This window comes from Telopea speciosissima, chromosome 3 (assembly GCF_018873765.1).
Source record: "Telopea speciosissima isolate NSW1024214 ecotype Mountain lineage chromosome 3, Tspe_v1, whole genome shotgun sequence".
Lineage (NCBI taxonomy): Eukaryota > Viridiplantae > Streptophyta > Magnoliopsida > Proteales > Proteaceae > Telopea > Telopea speciosissima.
This window is the reverse complement of record NC_057918.1, coordinates 38,082,019-38,102,695: the sequence shown is the minus strand read 5'-3', so window position 1 is coordinate 38,102,695 and position 20,677 is coordinate 38,082,019. Positions and strand designations below refer to the sequence as shown.

General features: G+C 44.2%; 1 protein-coding gene across 1 annotated transcript; it reads right to left on the bottom strand.

Annotated features, from left to right (window-relative positions):
- Positions 1–14,058: 14,058 nt before the first annotated feature.
- On the bottom strand, positions 14,059–15,000 carry LOC122655153. Its single transcript, XM_043849376.1, has one exon. It carries the CDS (start codon positions 14,998–15,000, stop codon positions 14,059–14,061), a length of 942 nt encoding a protein of 313 aa, XP_043705311.1.
- Positions 15,001–20,677: the final 5,677 nt, after the last annotated feature.

Genomic DNA, 20,677 nt, shown 5'->3' with positions numbered 1-20,677 from the left:
ATTATTCGTGTATTCCACTTGTGAGCATTATAAATACTACACTAATATCCAATTGGGCTTAGGACCGTAGAACCCTTCAATTTAGAAATAGATTTGGACTATGGGCCTTATTGGGTTAAAAGGCCCAATGACTTAAGATGGGACCTAGAGTCAATGTCTATACAAACAAGCCCTATTCAAATAGACATAAGGGGTGGACCTAACCAAACATGCCCTAATGGCCATCTGAAGTAAATAGGGGGCAAAGCCACTATTCATTTCACTTTTCCAAGAAACCCTAAATGGATTTAGAAGGAGAGAAAGAGACAAAGGAAGGGAAAAAGAAAGGAAAGAGGGGAGGAGGAATCGGTTACAGCCTTACCCCATTTGGTAAGTTCTTTACCTAGCTTCAAGTTCCTCCTTCTCTCCTCCATTAATCTATCTATCCTTGGATGTTGTAGTTGTGACCTACCATTAATGGTTTCACCAACTTATTGAAAGAACCATTAATGGAAGGTACTAATGTCCTTGACGGGTTAAGTGTAACCTTAGATGCATTCGTTTTTACCCCATTATATGACCTAAACCATTAATGCTAGATCTAGAATGGAAATAAGTAAGTGTCCGCTTGATAACCTTATGGGTGTTTCTGTTTTGATTATATGCTGAGAAACAGCAAAACAGTTTTTTCATTTTCTATGCTAAGAACCCGTTTTTGACCAGCTTGGTAAACCTGTTCTTGGAAACAAGCAAAACCCTTTTTTTTTTTTTTAAATTAACAAAAGGAATCCTTGGAGCTTTGTTCGCGAGAGCAGCGATGGAGGTTGGAGCTTTGTTCACGAATATAGGAGTTTTTATCGGGCACACTTTTCCAATTTTCAGCCAAGAAAGACATGTTCTGTCAAAAGTCTTCCAGGGAGCATAAATTTTGATTTATGTTTCCAAAAACAGTCACAAAAAACACTTCGTTATCAAGCGATTTTTAGGTGTTTTTCCGTTTTCAGAAACTGTTTCTCGTAAGGTTATCAAGCGGGCTCTAAGTTAGAACGTATCCTTGGGTTGCTAACAAATACCACTTGGCTATACTTTGATCCAAGCTTGTGAACCTTGCTAAGTTCCTTAAACCTTCCTATACAGCTCCATCTACTCATCCTTGGAGCTATGTTTTGATAATCCATCAAACCCTAGGGTTTGTGAACCCTCTTGATTAGAAGACCTAAAACTCTAGTTTAAGGTAATGCTCATAGTTAAGAATGCATGTTATGACCCTAGGGTATGCCTATTTGAGCCAAGAATCCAAACCCACAAAACCAATTTTAGATTGGACAATAAATGAAAAATGGTGGATGCTGTTGGACAAAAACGGTAGATGCAGCCCAGGTGTCCATCTACCATTTTAGGCATGACCCATCTACTGTTTCTATACTGCCAAGAAATGGTAGATGCAGTCCAGAACTGCATCTATCGTTTTACCATTTTGCACCTACCGTTTTTCCTTTTTACCCCTTTTGAACCCTTTTGTTGGTTCCTGTCCCCTTGGGGACCTTTGTATTGGTCGTTTATGTGATTTAATGTGTACTTAGGGCACCCAGGCACGGGGGTCATACCACGTTTTAGAACGTCGGATCACTTAACGCATAATCGACCCGGATCTTAAGGTGAGAAAATCGGATACCCGAACCTATATTGGAAATGTCTAATACTTCGTTGTGTGATTGTTATACATGAACATACGTGATTGATTGTCGAGATTGATTGACTAACGATGGAATTGCTTCCTTATTGAGTGTAGATGCTAGGTTGCATTTTACTTTCAGAATTACTATTGTGATGTGACATTCGAATGAGAACATGGTTATATATGTGATGGGAATGAGAATGTGAATAGGAATGAATGATGAGACAAGTATGTGTAATGAGATTAGATGTGGCTTTATGGGTTGGGAATACCATGCTACTGTGTGTTGAGATAAATGTGGATGTGTAATGAGATTAAATATGTGATACTTGTTGTGTATGAATATGACTATGTATGTGAGAACGGATGTGTTTTTTATGTTGAAAAGCGGAAATGGCTAATGATTGCGAAATGTATGAGAATGATGGGATCCAAGTGCTGTAGTATGTGCCGGGCTTGGGGTCGATAATTAAATTGTAATTGAATGTGTGCGTGTAAGTTAGAGAGGGCGAGAAGATAGCAAGCTGGTGGAAAGACTATGGACTCGACCTCTGGCCTACACATGTACATTCCCTATTAGGCATTAGGTGTTGTTGGGTAGGTCGATACCGTACTCAGTGCTACGGCCCTTGCCAATAGGGATTTACGTGTTGGATAATCCCCCACGGGAAAATCTGCGAGTCCGATTGAGGACTGGAAGTGGCAATTCCGAAGGAGGACCGGAACCGTGGCAGTGGGATTAACTCGGGGGTTTGCTGGGTAAACCAGCGATTCTAAAAGAGGTACTGGGATCGGCAAGTCCGAAGGACGACCAGGACCGGCACGCTCCCTGTGCAGCTCAGGTATGTCATCGTCGGATAGGCCATCCAGGTGTGAGTGATGGAGGGCTGGTGATGCTACCTAGGGTGTTGCAGTAGCACAATACCTGACTTAGAGTTAGAGTTAGGTGCACTCTGGTTATTGCGTTCATTCATCATGATATCTGTCATCTATGCATGTTGTAACCAATTGCATGATTCGATTTGCTCATTGGGCTCAGTGGAGCTCATTCCTCGTGGAAACCTCTTTTTAGATAGTGATGTAGGTGTGGAGGAGCCAAGTGACTCAGAGTATGTGGCCCCTGAGGGTGGCAGTGGCAAGGACTTGTGGGCCCCTGAGGAAGGGGACCATGGGCCAGATTGCGGCTACGAGATGTGCTACCAGGGAGAGTAGCTTTATTAGATATTGGGTCGGTGGCCCCTTTTTGGACATTTTACATTTTGTTATATGGTTACTGACTACTTTATCATTTTGGATCCTGTCATGAATGAAATATTATTTAAATACTATTTAATACATAAGTCCTGATGGGAAGATAATATAGCTTGGATTATTGATGTAATAGGTTGATAACTTGGATAAACATTAACAGTTACAGTAACTATGTTATCATTTAGTTTTCGTTACTTTGATTATAAATATATTTTTTTTCTTACCTTTTATCATGTGTGGTGTGGATGAATTAGCTTAAGTACAGCATCTGTGATCTAGACGGGAGTGCGGGAGCGTATTTGTATGTTCCGATCATTGATTCCAATGGTTCGGGAATCAGGGTGTGATACCACATGTCAAATTTCAAAATGTATTTCAATTAAGTACCCTCTTGTATATTGCTATACATCCTTCTATTTTCAGATGTCCATGTATACCAGTGAATCATCTTGTAATTCCTAATTTTTTAGAGCTTTATTTTGCCACTTGGTAAACTTTGTTTATGTTGAAATTCAAAACATAGGTTGTGGACCCTAGGTCTATTCATCCATAAAATTTGAACACCATCAAATATGTCACATGGTAGAAATTTTGGGATTAGAATTTCCCACCTGAGTAACTTGGCCCGTGATAATTTTTCAAGGGAAGTAGTTTTCTGTTCGGGAGTGTGGCCTACGCCAGCCCTCCCATGTGTCTATCTCTCTCCTCCTCAAAACAAGGGGCATAAGGGGAGGAGAGAGATAGACTCATGTGAGTTCTGGCGTAGGTCACACTCCTGGACAAAGTTTTTTTTCCCCCTTTTTTCAACTTTAGTTTATAGGAAAAATTACACTACCACCCCCTGAGGTTTGTACTAAATACATAGCAACCCCCTGTGTTTCTAAATTATACAGCCGCACCCCCTGAGTTCCCACTCCGTTAGTTAGGTGTTACGATGCTGGTTAAGTTTGCCCTCAAATGACTAATATACCCCTTTCAAGGTATGAGCTTACCATTTTGCCCATAGGGCATCCTAACTTCACATCCCCCTCCCAATCAAAAAGAGGGTTTAGGATTCGAAGGAAGAGAATCGTTGCAAAGGAAGAGACTCTTCATGGCTCGTTCGTTTTCCCCTTTATTTTTCTAGGGTTCTTGCATTTCTTCTGAATGAGATTATCGGTGGAAGTTTCAATTTCATTGTCTGCGGTGAAAAATGGGAGAAATTTACAGCTTAAGGTAGGGCTCTACAACTCTCGCGCGGTTTCGAAGAGGATTGAGGAGTGAAGGTTGAAGAAGAGTGGAGACATTGTGAAAAGCTATAGGTTTTGAATGGGCGATGGAGAGCTTCATTTCTCCTTAAACACTTAGTAACCAGTTCCCAATCCATCCTTCACTCACCCTAAACCCTCTATGGAGCTTCACGCACGGATTGTTGATAGAATCGATGGCCAAGATTTTGGTAAAGCAACGAGCGATTGCTAAATACTAGAACAAATCTAGAAGCTCTTCGCAGAGATTGAAGACCTCTACCTTCTAATGGATCCGGGGGATTTTCTCCGTCTGAAAAGCCAACTCGCGATCAAAGCTTCATCAGAATCCGACACGTTTTGCTTCAGATCCAAGGGATTGAATGAAATCACGAGAGCATCGAAGGATCTGAATCAGAAAGTTCCACCAATTTTATCTGTGGAAGTGGATCCAAAAGGAGGGCTGAGAATTCAAGAAGCAGCCATGAAGCTTTACCATGGCCACCGAGATGGAGACTCCGGGAGAATTCACCTGCTACAGGCTTTACAGGCAATCAAATCGGCTTTGAAGAAGTTCTTCTTCTCGTATCAACAACTTATCATGATACTGATGGGGAGCTTAGAGGTGAAAGGAAACAGAGGCATTGTGTATACTGATTCTACTGATGCGTTGTCTCAGATCTTCTTAGAACCCACTTACTTTCTGAGTTTGGATGCAGTAAAGACGTTTCTTGGGGATTTCTTGTGTTACGATCATGGAATTGTAAGTGCGAATGGATCAGATGGAAGAGTTCGAACAACAAAAAATTGAGAAAGATACTCAGAGGAGTAACAAGGTAAGGGGGGGTGTGAAGTTAGGGATGCCCTATTGGGCAAAATGGTAAGCTCACACCCTGAAAGGGGTATATTAGTTATTTGAGGAAAAACTTAACTAACACCGTAACACCTAACTAACAGAGTGGGAACTCAGGGGGTGCGGCTGTATAATTTAGAAACACAGGGGGTCGCTCTGTATTTAGTACAAACCTCAGGGGGTGGTAGTGTAATTTTCCCTAGATTATATTATGTCTAAACAAACAAATTGGTTATCTATAAGTAGGAGAGATCTCTTCATCGATTTTTGGATATTTGAGCAAGTAAATATGGTTTAGGTTTCTTTACTGCCCCCCCCCCACACACACACACACAAAAAAAAAAAAAAGAGTTTGAATAGAAATAATAAATGGGATGTTGCCAACCAGGCACACCAATTCAATCAGAATAAGGATTGTATTCTTAACAATCTTCTCTTTCATAGATTTCAATTCTCATTTTCAATCCATGATCAATGTGATCTCAGAAACTTCTTTTGTAAGTGGTTTCTTTCGATTTTTGTAAAGTGGTATTCATATAGTTACATTATGCTTCTTCTACTTCCTTTTTTTTTTGAAAATGATTTCCATGCATTAAAAACTAAAGATAGTAAAGGTTAACATATTGTCCATTACATCCCATGTTTCTGATTGTGCCTAGCCATAACTGCTAGTTCGTGGTCAATATAGATACAATGCATGTCCTATTTCTTAATACAAAAAGAGAGAAAGTTGCTTAAATCAGTCTGGATGTCAAATAGTAGAGATTTTCACCCAAAAGAAAAGTAGAGATTATAACTCCCAAGGCCATGGATTTGATTCCAGTTGTTAGATCCAGTTGAGCAAATTTTTACTGTTTGTCATTCCATTGATGGTTCAACAACAACTCCTTGTTTGATCCCTCGAGCCTCGGCTCTTGGGCTGAACCTGTATGACCAAAATTCTTATAGGAAAAAATTATTTGTTTGGTAGATAAGATTACACTGCCCAACCACCTTTATTGGTAAGGTGACCGAACCTCCTAGCTGAAATAATGATGAGTTTGTTCGTGGGTTGTGAATGGTATATAAGTCCAAAGGTTTGGAGGGGGGCAGGGGGTGTTGTTGTTCAGAGTAGGTAATGGGTTCTAGTTTGGTGGGTGTTACATCAAGAACTGTGCCGGAGCGACCTGTTCCTGAAATATAAAGTTAGCAAGAGAGGGCCGGGCTGTGCCGGTGTCTCCAATCCGATGCCTAAGTCAAATCTCTTAGCAACAGATAATGATAATTGAAAACAAATGATCGTGGAAGGAATTTACCCTGTTATTTATAGGCGATGATGGGTAGAATCGTGCCCTAATAGGAACGTAGAGTCCCAAGCGTGGAGTAAGAGATTTTAGGAGTGATCTTAGGGATAGCGTTGATCCCTTGATTCCCTTGCGCCTTATTAGGCGACATATGGGCGATAATCTCGGGCCACATTGATTTGTGGCGTGTTCCTTTTAGTGGAGTGTGGTTTCCGGGTCGTCATGATAAGGTCGCTCCCTTCCTCCTACCCGATGGTCCAGGTTCTTGGTTAGGTCACCCTCATAGGAGGATCCGTCTGGTGATCCTTCACTATCATGGCGAGGTCTGGCCTTGCGCGCGTGTCCTTTAAGGCTTGGTGTGTACCCGGACCCCGCTCTTTATGGATGAGGTCAGCTCGCGCTTGCCCTATGTTACCTTAGTTCGTCCACAACACACGTGTTAGTTTCTTATTGGTTGATGTTTCTTGACATATCATGAGCCCCCCCACTCCTCTGGGCGTTCTCACTCCGGGAGTTGGATTGATTCTAGGATTTAATGTTTGCCTTCACACGTGGGGATGTGACGGTTGGCAGTCGAGAGTGGACATGACGTTCCACCCATTGATAGACACGTGGTAAGGGTTATGATGGTCCCTCGGGTATGACTATCGTCGTTCGGGCTCAACGAAGCTTGGCATTCCAATGGTGGTGTGGCACATGGAACGCCATTATGATGTCTCGGGTAGAGCTATGGTCGTCCATTTTTGGCCCTTAATGGCTTTTAATTTTGGCCGTCGGATCTAGACGGTTTCCCTCTTTGCCAAGGCCTATAAATTTGGAGCCTTTGCTTACCATTTTTCCTATTGTTGCCCTACATTCTTTGCGTGTGTTTCCTGCTTCTTCGTCTTCTTTAGTTTACCTGTCTATGCACCTGCTATGTTGGTGTCTTTGATCTTGTAGCTTCGAGTTCTTTGCTCGCGTCATCCTCCTCACTCGGTCGTTCTCCAATTCCAGCGCGTAAACTCCCGTCTCTCTTCTCCATTTCTACTCTTCTCAGTAAGTTTTTTCCTTTTCCATGTCTTCGCCTTCATCTTCTTCTGTGCAGGAGCTCAGTAGGGGCTCCAGCAATGTTCCTGGTATGAGTGGGGGTTCTGACCCTGAGGTCAGTTTTGAAAGAACTCACAATAACTAGTCTATACTCTTCATGTCCAAGCGTTTTACTGCCCGCTATGGCCATTTAGCTGCCTCTTCATCAAATCCCTTGAGGAGCGCCTGCTCAAGTTCTGGAGGAGTGGGTGGCTGAAGGTTGTGAGGCCCTGGATGAGGAGGAGGACGAAGTAGATCCCAACCTCGAGCCTGGAGAAGAGGCTGTAGCTGTGGTTGACTCCTATGACAGTGTTTTGACAGATCGCTCCCTGTCTATTCTACGGAACCGGTATGGGTTCCCCAAAGAAGTTTACACCTGGTTGCCGACCCTAGGGGAAAAGGCGAACCACCCGCGTGAGGACGCGATGTGTCTGTATGAGGTCGCATTTCTCTGCGGCCTCCATCTGCCCATACGGGGGTTCATATCTGACACCCTCCACTACTATACCCTTTCTTCGGGTCTGTTGGTGGCGAACTCATGGCGCTAGATAGTCAGTTCCTTCCTCTTCTTTGCTCAATTCGATCGCGAACCAACCGTGACCCTTTTTGCCTACTTCTTCATGTTGAAGAAGTCTTCAGGTGGGTGGTATTACTTGGTGCTCCACCCCCTGAAGGGGTCGTTGAAGTTGGTCCAGTTCATCAGCCACCTCCCCCAATCTGCTAAGAAGTGGAAGGACCGCTACTTCTTCGCACGGATCCCCGGGAGCCCCTTCAAATTAGAGTGGGAGAAGATTTGACCGAGGTTTATGAACCTCATTCTCGAGCTGAGTCGGTACGACCAAGAATCTCTCGGTCTGTGTTTGAATGGTGTGGCCTTCGATGTGCGCGACCTGAAGAATGAGGGCTTGTTGATTCTCTACAGCTTGAGCTCGGCTCAGGGTGAGTGTCCCTGGTCTCAGTTATCAATCTTTCCCTATGTGTCTACACGAGCTGAGCTTTTGACATGTGTATTTTGTGCTATTTTTTGTGGTGGATTTCCAGGTGGACTTGAGGTCGATCCGATTGTCTGCTTCGGAGCAAAAGAAGAAAGCGACCAAGGAGCAGGCTCAGCGCTCCAAGCCTCAGCCACCGACGACCCCTCCAAGGTCCCTTCGAAGGGACGTTCAGAGAAGGTCACTCCCCCGCCTCCAAAGGTCCCTCCCAAGGACCAACGTCCTCCTCCCAAGAGGACCTAGGACGAGGTCGTTGACCTTGAGAAGGGTGGGCTATTGAAGAAGACCCCCCTCACCGCCTCCCAGGGTGCTAGCACCAGCAGCTCACCCCAAGTTTCGGGGAAGGGGGTGCGGCGCCGGATAAACTTTCGATGGAACATCTTTGAGGGTGACTCGGCCTTCCAGGACCTAAAGGTTTTGAAGGAGTAGATGGACCACGACCTCCCCTCGGATCTAGAGGTCGTTCGGGGGCTGTCGAACGAAGACCTAGTCAACTCATTCGCCTCTGATTTTGCCCGGGTAAGCCTTGGTGCTCTTCGTGTTGTCTTCCTTTTCTCTGCAATATATGTGTTTTCTGACTTGGGGTTGTCTTTTCAGGTCTCCGGCAATGCCAGCGAGATCCGACAGAGGATGGAGGTCCTCGTTGATTTGTACGAGGAGGAGAAGAAGAAATGTAAGGCTGCGGAGGAGCAGTCGCTAAATGCCTGGACCCAGGTCTCGACCCTTGAGTTTAGGGTCAAGGATATGGAGGGGACGCTCAAGACACTAACTGAGCGCAAAGACGAGCTGGAGTAAGAGGTCCTCGTGGGCCAGAAGAAGATCCAGGGTCTTCAGAAGGCCCCGGTTGATCAGAAGGCGAGGGAGAGCGCGGCCTGTCTGGAGGCTGTAGAAGGAGCTGACATTTTTGCGTTGGCAATACGGTCGGCTATGTCTTTGAGGAGAGCCCGGGCTTCAAGTTTGCTAAATATGAGTATTATGTCCCTCCTCCGGTGAAGTCTCCAAATCAGGTCATTGTTGTCGACGTCGCTTCTCCAGTTCTGGAAGAGCTCGCACCTCCAACTCCAGTTGACCCTCCTGCTCTGGTCGATCCTCCTAGTCATGATTCTGCTCCTCCTGCCGACACTGCTGCTCCCACAGACCCACCACCAGCCAAGAACTGATGATGTTTTTCCTTTTTTTTTTTCTTTTTTGTACTACCTTTTTTCTTTTCTCTTCTATCTCTCTCTTTTTTTTTTTTGTCGAATGTAAATATCAAAACCTTTGAATGAAGTATGTATTTCCACTTCTTGCTGTCGTGTGTGAATGCTTTCTAACTCTTTGGGTCGTTCTTCTTTATGCATTTGCGGGGTCGGGTAGGTCTTTCGGTGTCGACTGCTAGAGCCGGTCTTTAGTGCCAACCTCAGAGGTTGGTCTTTCGTGCTGAGCCGTAGGGTCGGTCTTTGGTGCCCAGTAGGGTCTTTCGTGCCGATCTCAGAGATCGGTCTTTAGTGCCAACCTTTGGGGTTAGTCTTTTGGTGCCACTACTCAAGGTCGGTCTTTAGTGCCCGGTGGGGTCTTTCGTACCGATCTCAAAGATGAGTCTTTGGTACCAACCTTTGGGGTTGGTCTTTTGTGCCGATCTCAGAGATCAGTCTTTGGTGCCAACCTTCGGGGTTGGTCTTTAGTGTAAAGACTCAAACTTGGACAGAGGTTTTGCTCAAATCGTAACCTTTTATTGAACGAGGTCGTTCTTACAATAACCTTATTGAATTTTTTTTCTTCAAATTCTCTGAGTTTCAAGGTCGGAGTATTTTGTTGCCCCCTAGGGTCTTCAAGTGATATGTGCCTGGCCTTATTTGCTTGGAGACCACATATGGACCTTCCCAATTTGGGTCCAGTTTTCCTTGGCTTTGAGGTTGTGAGGCGCTGGTTTTCCTTAGCACCAAGTCTCCAGCTCTGAACACTCTTTCCTTTACTTTCAAGTTATAGAAACGAGCCGTCCTCTGTTGATAAGCTATGTTTCGCATCAGGGCGTCCTCTCTTACCTCTTCCAAAAAATCTAGGTTCACCCTCAGCCCATCCTGATATGTTCTCTCATTAGATTTGAGGTTTCTCAGTAACCCTACTATTATCTTAACCAGTGCCAGGGCTTCTGTTCCATATGTTAGCCGAAATGGGCTCTCCCCCGTTGGCATTCGAACAGTAGTTCGTTACGACCACAAGACACTTAGTAGTTCATCCACCCATTTTGCTTTTGCTTCGATCAACCTTCTTTTTATTCCTGCCAGCAGTGTCCTGTTGGTGACCTCCACCTGACCATTTGCTTGTAGGTACGATACCGACACCATCCTTAGGTCTATATAGTAGCGCGCACAGAATCCTCAAAATTGTGGGTTGTTGAACTGAAGCCCATTGTCTATTATTAGTACCTTAGGTAGCCCGAACCGATAGATGACTTTCTCTCTAAAGAATTTCTCCATCTGCTGTCGCGTGATCTTTGCAAGTGGTTCTGCTTCTACCTATTTGGTGAAGTAATCTATCGCGACAATTAGGTATTTTCTTCCTCCAGAGGCCGGGGTGAAGTTGCCTAGTATGTCCATTCCCCACATTGCAAATGAGATGGGGCTGAGTACAAAGGTCAGCTCGGTGGCTGGTTGATGGGGTATGGGCACGAACTTCTGGCATTGCTCACACGTCTTCACGTACTGGATCGCGTCCTTTTGCATATTTGGCCAATAAAAGCCTAACCGGAGTACCTTGTAGACTAGATTACAACCTCCCATGTGACTGCCACATATTCCCCTGTGTACTTCTGCTAGAGTGTACTGGGCGCGACCAGGTGTTAAACATTTGAGTAAGGGGATGACATCGACCTCTTGTACAATTCCCCTTCGATCAGGGTATGTTTCGCTGTTCATCCTCATATCTTTCGCACTTCGACCTTGTCCTCGGGAAAATTATCGTCTCTCAGATAAGCGACAATCGGGTCCATCCAGCTCGGTTCAATCTCGATCGACGCGACCTCTTTTATTTGATGGGATGGCTCGGGCATGTTTTCAATGTACACCGACCCGTCCAATTGTGCTAACTCCTCACTCGAGAGGCATGAAAGTGCATCACCTTTGGCGTTCTCTTCCCTCGGTACTCTATGCATCTCGAATGAGCTGACTAGTTCTTTTGCTTTGGCTAGGTATGCCGCCATCTAGTTGTCCTTTGCTTTGTAATCATCGTTCATCTAGTTCACGGCCAGCTGAGAGTCGCTTTTCACCACCAATCTCTTGACTTGGATGGCCTTGGCTGTTTTCAGTCCTGCTATCAGTGATTCATACTCGGCTTCGTTATTGGATGCTGGGAATCCAAAATGTAGCACAAATTATATTTTTAAGCCTTCTAGACTTGTTAGTATGAGTCCTGCTCCGCCGCCTCTTGAATTACTCGAGCCATCCACGAACATGGTCTAGGACGGTTCGGACTTGATCTCTTTCTTAGCTCATTCCACCGGGTCCGGCTCGATCTCCCCTTGTGTACACTCGAGCACAAAATCTGCCAACGGTTGGCCCTTTATGGCTGTCCGAGGCTTGTATTCGATCTGATACTTGCTCAGCTCTACTGCCCAGACTACAAGTCTCCCTGATACGTCCGGCTTATGTAGTAACTTTTTCAAGGGCTGGTCTATCATTATTGAGATTTGGTTGGCCTGGAAGTAGGGCCTTAGCTTTCTTGCTGCTTTAACTAGTACAAACGCGACCTTCTCGATCTTTGGGTAGCGACTTTCTGCTTCTAGTAAGACATGGCTAACATAGTAGATTGGTTTTTATGACCCTTTCTCTTCCTTTACTAAGGTCGCGCTCACCTCCACGGGCAACGTTGCCAGGTACATCTGCAGCTCTCCTTTTGGGTTAGGTCGTGCCAACAGGGGTGGGTTGGCCAAGTATGTCTTCAAGTCTTCAAATGCGCTTTGGCAGTCCTCAGTCCAGGTGAAGTCTTTGACCTCCCTTAGATTTTTTTATGTTTTGAAGAAGGGTAAACACTTATCTCCAGATCACGACACGAATCTGGCTAGGGCCGCTATTCTTCCATTCAGCCTATGTACTTCATGGACCGTCCTTGGTGGGCTCATTTCCTGTATGGCTCGTATCTTAGCGGGGTTGGCCTCGATCCCCCGTTGGGATACCATGTACCCAAGGAACTTACCCGAGCTTACTCTAAAGGTACACTTCGCTGGGTTCAACTTTATTTGGTGCGTGCGCAGTACTTGAAATACTTCTTCCAGGTCGGCGAGGTGGTCTTCGGCCTGTATGCTCTTTACTAGCATATCATCTACGTACTCCTCCATATTTCTGCCGATTTGGGTTTTGAACATCCTGTTGACCATTCTCTGGTAGGTCGCCCCTGCATTCTTCAAGCCAAAGGGCATTACCCGATAGAAAAAATTCTCCTGGTCTGATCAAAATGCCGTGTACTTCTCATCCCCTTCCTTCATCAGGATTTGATTATATCCTGAGTACGCGTCCATGAAACTCAGTCTTTCTTGTCCGGCCGTCTCTTCTATCAGGAGTTCTATCCTGGGGAGAGGATACTCATCTTTGGGGCAAGCTTTGTTGAGGTCGGTGTAGTCTACACACATCCTCCATTTTCCATTTGGAGTCGGTACCATCACCACATTGGCTAGCCAGGTTGGGAATTGCTCTTCTCGGATAAAGCCCGATGCTCTCAACTTCTCTATCTCTTCTTTCATCACGACCTGTCGCTCTGGGGCAAAGCTCCTTCTTTTTTGTTGGATTGACTTTCTGGTAGGGTCCATGTACAGGGCATGCTCCGCTATGTGGCGCGAGATGCCTGGCATGTCGGTAGCCATCCAGGCGAATACATCAGCATTCTCTCGAAGAAAAGACCCGAGCTCTCTCGATTCTTCTTCCTTTAGCAGGGCCCCAATTTTCACGGTCTTTGTAGGGTCCTTGTCGTTTATTGGAATCTCAATGAGTTCCTCGACCGGCTCGCCCCGCTGATAACGCTGGTCCCCCTCACGGTTGTCGTTGAATTCAACCGCGAAGGCCGTTCCTCTATAGTTGCCTTTAATCTGCTTCAGGAAGGTAGCATCGCATTCCCTTGCCTTTTTCTGCTCAGTTCGGCACTCTCCTATGCCGTTTGGGGTAGAGAATTTGACCTTTAGATACTTGGTGGAGACCACGACCCCCAACTCATTCAAGCTCGGCCTCCCCAGTATGACATTGTAAGCTGTCATGACCCGAACTACCATAAAGTTAACCTTTATAGTTTTTTGGCATGGGGCAGTCCCCACAGTCATTAGGAGTTCGACTGACCCCTCGATCGGGGCGGGTGCTCCTGAGAACCCGTACAAGGGCGCAATCTCGGGCTTCAGTGTACTTAGCTCGAACCCAGACTACAGGTAGGCATCGTACGATAGCATGTCTATAAATGCCCCGGTGTCCACCAGTATCCACTGTACCAGTCTATTAGCTAGAACTGCCTGAACCACGATAGCATCGTCGTGTGGCCAGCTTAGCCCTGCAAGGTCTTCGTCTGAGAAGGTAATTATTGGCTCGGTTCGTGCTTTCTTCTCGGGTACTTCTGCTACTACCATGAATCGTGCTTTGGACTTTGCTTTTTGGGATGACTCCTATCCCGGGCCTCCTAGAATGGTGAGGATAGTTGGGGTGTTGGAGGTGTTGGCCTCGGTGCCAGTTCCTCGATTGTCTCTCCGGTCATCTCGTCGATCGTCCTAACGATCTCACTCGTCTCTTCCTCGGGGTTGGTCATCCCTCTTAGGGTTGCCCTCTGCACCATCTCGGCCCCGAGGATTATCTTTTCTATCCTCCTTGACATATCGCCGTAGGTGCCCCTTTTGGATCACGTCCTCGATCTCTCTCTTCAGCTGCCGGCAATCTTCAGTGTCATGACCGACGTCTCGATGGAACTTGTAATATTTCTTCTTATTTCTTTCTTCGTGCTTTGAGAACATTGGTCTGGGCCACTGTAGCAAGCCCCGATCATAGACCTCCATTAGGATCTTAGTCTTGGTGGTATTCAAGGGCGTGTAGTTCGGGCTTTGATCTCGGTCTGAGTACCGATCCGACCTCGTCTTCTTGGTATCTTTCTTTTCTTCTTTCTCGCTTGTCCTCTTTTTCTCTGCCACTTTGGGGTCGGCTGTTCTTCGCGCCTTCATGATGTCAAACATGTTGGCATACTGATAGCACCAATCAAGCAGTTGGGACATGGTAGTTACCGGTTTGAGGGCGATCGATTTCACCAGGTCATGGTTGGTTACCCCGTTGTGCGGGGCATTGAAGGACATGCCATCATCTAGGTCCTTGATCTCCAGGGCTTCTCCATTAAAGTGAGTGATATAGTCCCGTATGGACTCATCGGGCCGCTGCTTCACTGCTAAGAAGTTCGTGGTCATCTTCTTTTGCTTGACACTGCTTTGGAAGTGGCTCACTAATGCTCTGGCTAGCTTCGTGAAACTTTTTATGGAGTTGGGCTTTAGCTTGGCAAACCAGAGCGCTGTCGGTCCCTTCAGGGAGGTTGGGAAAGGGTGACATGACACGACGTCAGACCCGCCGTATACCATCATCATCGCATTGAAGTAACTAATATAGTCGTTGGGGTTGGTCTTCCTGTCATAAGCCTCAAAGGAAGGTGGTTTGAAACCTCGGGGGAGCTCGGCCCTCATGATCTCGATCGTGAAAGGGTGCTAGCCAATCCTTAAATGCTCTTCGGGGGTGTCCCCCTTTTCCAGGTCTTCCAACTTGCTGTTGATCTCTCTGAGCTTACGATCAAGCTCGCTTTCCACAATCTGATTTGCTATCAGCTTGACCCGTCCATTGCGCTTGTCTACTTCTTGTCGGTTCTCTTACCTGACCGACCTTTGGAGATTGACCCATGTAGTGCACGCGTTTGAATTCTTAGTACGACCTTGATCTGTTCTACAGCGGGTCTCTCTGGGTGTTGAGACTGATGGCTCCAATACGTGAGAAGGGTTGACCCGAGCAAGCAGGTCTCCGGTGCGAACGATCCCTGGAGGGGGAATGTTCCTTCTGGAGGGGTGAGATGACCCGGCCCGGCTTCTGGTCCTATGTACTTCTTCCTCTCTTGGAGCTCTCTCATCTTCTCGTACTGGCCTTGGGAGAACTGGTAGCGGGGGTGGGACCCGCGCTACAACGGGTGTAGGATTGGCCGTCCTTACTGCTTGTAATTCTCTGACTACTTCCCTAAGGAAGTCATTCTACTGAAGAACCTGCCGCTGCAAGTCGTGTATCTGGCCCACTGTTGCCGGCGCATCTGGGTTCATGCTTATTGGGATAAACCCCTCCGACAGTGGAGGAGGGGGTGGGAGAGCTCCCACGCCTTGGGTGGTCTGAACACCTTCTAAGACTACTCTTGGTCCAACTGCCATTATGAGTGACGGTAGGGGCCTTGTCATCCCCGTTGCTATCATTGTCGGAGGCTGGGACCCAATTGCTGCCATTGCTGCAGCATGTGGCCGGGATCTAGCCACTGCTACTACTGCCTGGTGTGCAGTCTACTTCCCTGCCTATCCTCTGCCCGAGTGTTCTTCTTTGTCCGGCGGGCCACTAGATTCTTTATAGGTTGGGGAACCTCAGGATTGGTGGAAACAATGTTTTGTTCACTGGTCATCGTTTTTGACTGGTTTGTCGAGCTTTAAAAGGCTTGCAATCATCGTTCTCACAGACGGTGCCAATCTGTTACGTCAAGAATTATGCCGGAGCGACCTGTTCTTGTAATATAAAGTTAGTAAGAGAAGGAAAGGCTGTGCCGGTGTCTCCACTCCGATGCCTAAGTCGGATCTCTTAGCAACAGCTAATGATAATTGAAATCAGATGATCGTGGAAGGAATTTACCCTATTTATAGGTGATGATGGGCAAAATAGTGCCCTAATAGGAAAGTAGAGTCCCAGGCGTGGAGTGAGAGATTTTAGGAGTGATCTTAGGGATAGCGTTGATCCCTTGATTCCCTTGCGCCTTATTAGGCGCCATATGGGCGATACTCTCGGGCCACATTGATTCGTGGCGTGTTCCTTTTAGTGGAGTGTGGTGTCTGGGTCATCTTGATAAGGTCGCTCCCTTCCTCCTACCGGGTGGTCCAGGTTCTTGGTCACGTCCCCCTCATAGGACAGTCCGCCTGGCTATCCTTCACTATCATGGCGAGGTCTGGCCTTGCGCGCGCATCCTTTGAGGTTTGGCGTGTACCCGAACCTCGTTCTTTATGGATGAGGTCGGCTCGCGCTTGCCCTATGCGACCTTAACTCATCCACAACACACGTGTTAGTTTCTTATTGATTGATGTTTCTTCACATATTAGTGGGTATGGACACTGCATTTTGATACTTGGAAGATCATGATCCGAGCCTAGCTCGCTCCTATGGTAATTGAATGACAGGTTTTACCACTTTACCTCTACCGTACTTTTTGCTCCCAGACTATTCCAAATAGAAAGACCCTTAGCACAGCCTTATTTAATCTTTTTAAGCTTCTATGCGAAGCTTCACCCAAATCTGACACCTTTTGTGAAAATGATCATTTTGTTTCTGGTATTGTTCTCGATTTTGGAATCACCCCAATTTAAGTCAAAACTTAGCCTCATATGGCTATTTTAAGCTTGCACGTAAAATTTCATTCAAATCCTATGTTTTTTGGTATTTTGTTAATTAAAAATGACCATTTTACCCCTGATACTTTTCTTAATATCTAGACCACCCGATGTGACCCGAAATCCTTCAAATGACCTTGTTCGGTCGTATTAAAGCCTACACATAAATTTCATATAATTCTGGCATCATTTGGACCTCAATCAGAGTGAAACATCATTTCTGTTGATTTCCTTATTTCTGTGCCACTTTTTAACTAAATCTAGCCATGTTCGTCGTACAGATGAAAATTATGCGTCGAGGCCTTTGAGGCGATATGTAGTGTGTCAAATTTGATCACATAAATTTGGGAGAAATTAGCATTTGAATTCTTACCCTTAAAAGGGAATCTTTGAAAAAAAAAATTCGGGTTGACCTGAGTCGGCCATGCCATGGCAGGGCCTTGCGTTCATGCAAGGCATGCCGCATTTTGCGTGTTTGCCGACCATGCCATCCCATCGATGCCTAGCCCCTGCCCTTTGCTCATAGGGGCACCCCTTGGTCATTTCATTGAGCAAGTGGGGGGGGGGAGGCTATAATAGCCCCATTTGGAGGCCTTAGATCATGGTTCAAGGAATCGGTATCGGATCGGTCGTATCGGCTGATTCATATTGGTTTCGCTAGAGACCAATACTGATTCCTGACGGATACAAGACCAATCCAATGGTACGGACCAAGGGTAAAAATGTAAATAAAAAATATTTACTGAAATATAGGGGTAAAATCATCCAATTCAAACTGATACGGGCCCATCCGGATCGGTATTGGTAATACCGATACCGATAACTAAAATCGTGCCTTAATTGCACCCAAATTCCATGAATTTTTTTTTGTTCTTGGTAGCCCTCACTCCCCTCTTTCAAATGAAACTCATCACACTCCAAAAACCTTCCCCAGTAATTTTATAAAACTCCCCAAATATCCTTTGTTCATCTATTGTGTAATTCTGAGCAATCATACTTGGAGCAACTGTTGGTGGATTCCGAAAACAATATTCTGGCCAACCAAAGGTTCCTACACTGAGCTAGGACACTCTAACGCTTCAAGGATGATTTTCCCTAAATTGTTATTAATATTTTGTATTTATTGTGAGTTTTGTTAGTGAAAAAAAAAGGATGCTTTTAGTAGACAAAATCCTAAAAATAGCTATTATGTTCTAAATTCTTGAAATTTTTATGAGATCTTTCCCCCACTATGCTTGATGTACACTAATTTTCCCAAGACCTAAATATTTTTATTTTGGACAGTTTACCCCTGTAAACATTTTAGAAGTATGTGAAACGTGAATCTTTGGAGGGTGTTTTGGGTCTGACCACTGTACTGGGTTTAAATGGCATGTTTTGATTAGCACACCTGTGTTTTGGTTTGGTTCAATTCATCCTCTAACCCTAATTTTGTATTCTTCTTTTTTATACCCTTGTTTTGACATTTCATAAAATATGATAAGTATTAGAAATATAAAATTACCCAAAAAATATGGAATGCTCATGAGTATATTTAATTTATTTTTTAGGTTCATTATCCCTTATTTACCATGTATATATCATTTTGTGCATACTTTGTATCTCACTAGGACATATATGCCATTTTGGATTTGATGTGAAAAATGATGAAAAAAATAAAAATCTAAATGCATATGTTGTTCATATGATTTGTATGCATGTATAATAAATTTTCTCACTGTTTCGCATGCATTTTAACACGAGTCATTTTTATCATGTTTAAAGTATTTATTTGATATATTTCATGTTTTCCATAAATAGGGTGAAATGCATTATAAAATTTCCATGCCATATGTATAATGAATTTTTGTCATCTCAACATGTGTACATGACATATCAGCATATAAGACCATCATTATTATTATTTTTTTATCTTAGTTAGAGTAGTTTGATCCGAACTGGGACAAAACTATAAAAGCCAAGATCTCCATAGAGCATTCAAGAACACAATCAAATAAATAATAGAGAACAGGAATAGAACCGCTAATCTTGTTTCGTATCCATAGTGATGATGATTGCAGCGAAAAATAAAGATCAAAGATCTAGGTATTTCCCCTCTATTCCCAAGATAACTGACTTGATGAGAATACCGTATGCACAGGGATGATGAACACTGAATATCTCCCTCTCTTTCCATAATGCACTCCTCAATAGAGATTGAGAATAATTAGCTGTGATGGGTAGAGGGGGGGACCTAGCTCTCTTTATATAGTAATTCCTAGAGGACCTCTCTTATCATAGTCCTAGTAGGAATCTATCTGGCCCATACTAAGCCAATCCACATTAGACTTCTAATACAACTTAATGATCCCATTTTATTAGACCATAATTAAATTAGCCTGAGTTTAGGAATTTAATTATGTTCAGTAGAATTCTATTAGAAATAAAATTCTAACATTCTCTCACTTGGAGTTATATTAAATTCTTTATTTTTAAAAGATTTAAAAACAGTTTTGACCAAAATAAATCACAGGCTAACAACTCTTTAAGAACAACTTTATGTGCACATTTTTTTAAATAAATTGATCTAGAGGTCGTATTAGAAAGTCAATCCTGTCCCATACAATTTTACATCAATTCATGGCTGCAACTGCATCTATGATCAAGCAACACAGAGCCTTCCATGGTCACGAGAGCCCTCAACTCCACTAACATGGATGTAATGTGGTAGTACGGCAATGAGATAATACTCACATAGTGATTCCTTATGTATTATCCATTTGTCAGTCCAAAATTTCTCTCCTTGAAGCAGCACAGGCACACCAGAGAAATAATCTTTATGATTCCAATGAATCTAGATGTCTCATCTTGAATAACTCGAGTTTTACTTTATGTGTTACAAGACATACCTTTAAACTAATAATGTAATGCCCCAACCTTTGCTTAAGGTTAACATATTCCTTAAAACTTTAAAATCAAATATATATACATCATATCAATAAATGAAACACTCATGTGTTCAAAAGAAATTTACATGCAAAGACAACTGATATATATAAGCCAAGGTTTATCATACGGTAAAAATTACAGATGAAAAGAAACTTCATTTCATAATGGAGCAAAATTAACTCCCAGTAACCAACTGCATCCCATGATGCACCTAAGCCCATGCTTATGACATGTCTTTCAAAAATACAAGGACGAAGATCTTTGGTTAGGGGATCTGTAATTATATCATCTAAACCGATATGCTCCACTGTAATGCCACCTTTCTATATTGTCTCCTTTATGGTCAAATACTTGACCTCCATATGCTTAGACCCTCTAAGTCCTTTATTGTTGTTTATAAACAACACAGCAGAGCTGTTAACACAATATATCTGTATGAGTCTATCTATAAAGTTTACAATGGTCACCTCCTTTATGAAATTCCTGAGTCAAAAAGCCTGAGTAGCAGCCCCATAGCATGCTACAAACTCTACCTGCATAGTCAATGTGGTCACCAATGTTTGTTTTTTACTCTTCCATGATATTGCTCTTCCTGCCATTAAGAAAATATAACCAGATGCGAATCTTTCTAATCATCCTCACAGCCAGTAAGGTCAAAATCTGTATAACCCACTAGCTTGAGTTCAGGAACGTGTCTGTATGTTAGCATATAATCTCTTGTCCCCTTCAAGTACCTCAATACTTTCTTGGCAACAATCCAGTGGCTAAGACCAGGATCCGACTGATATCTGCTAAGAAGACCCGTCACAAA

Bases quoted from the DNA above. Each gene is read 5' to 3' on its own strand.
- LOC122655153 (XM_043849376.1), bottom strand. From the start codon at position 15,000: ATGAGGGCCGAGCTCCCCCGAGGTTTCAAACCACCTTCCTTTGAGGCT.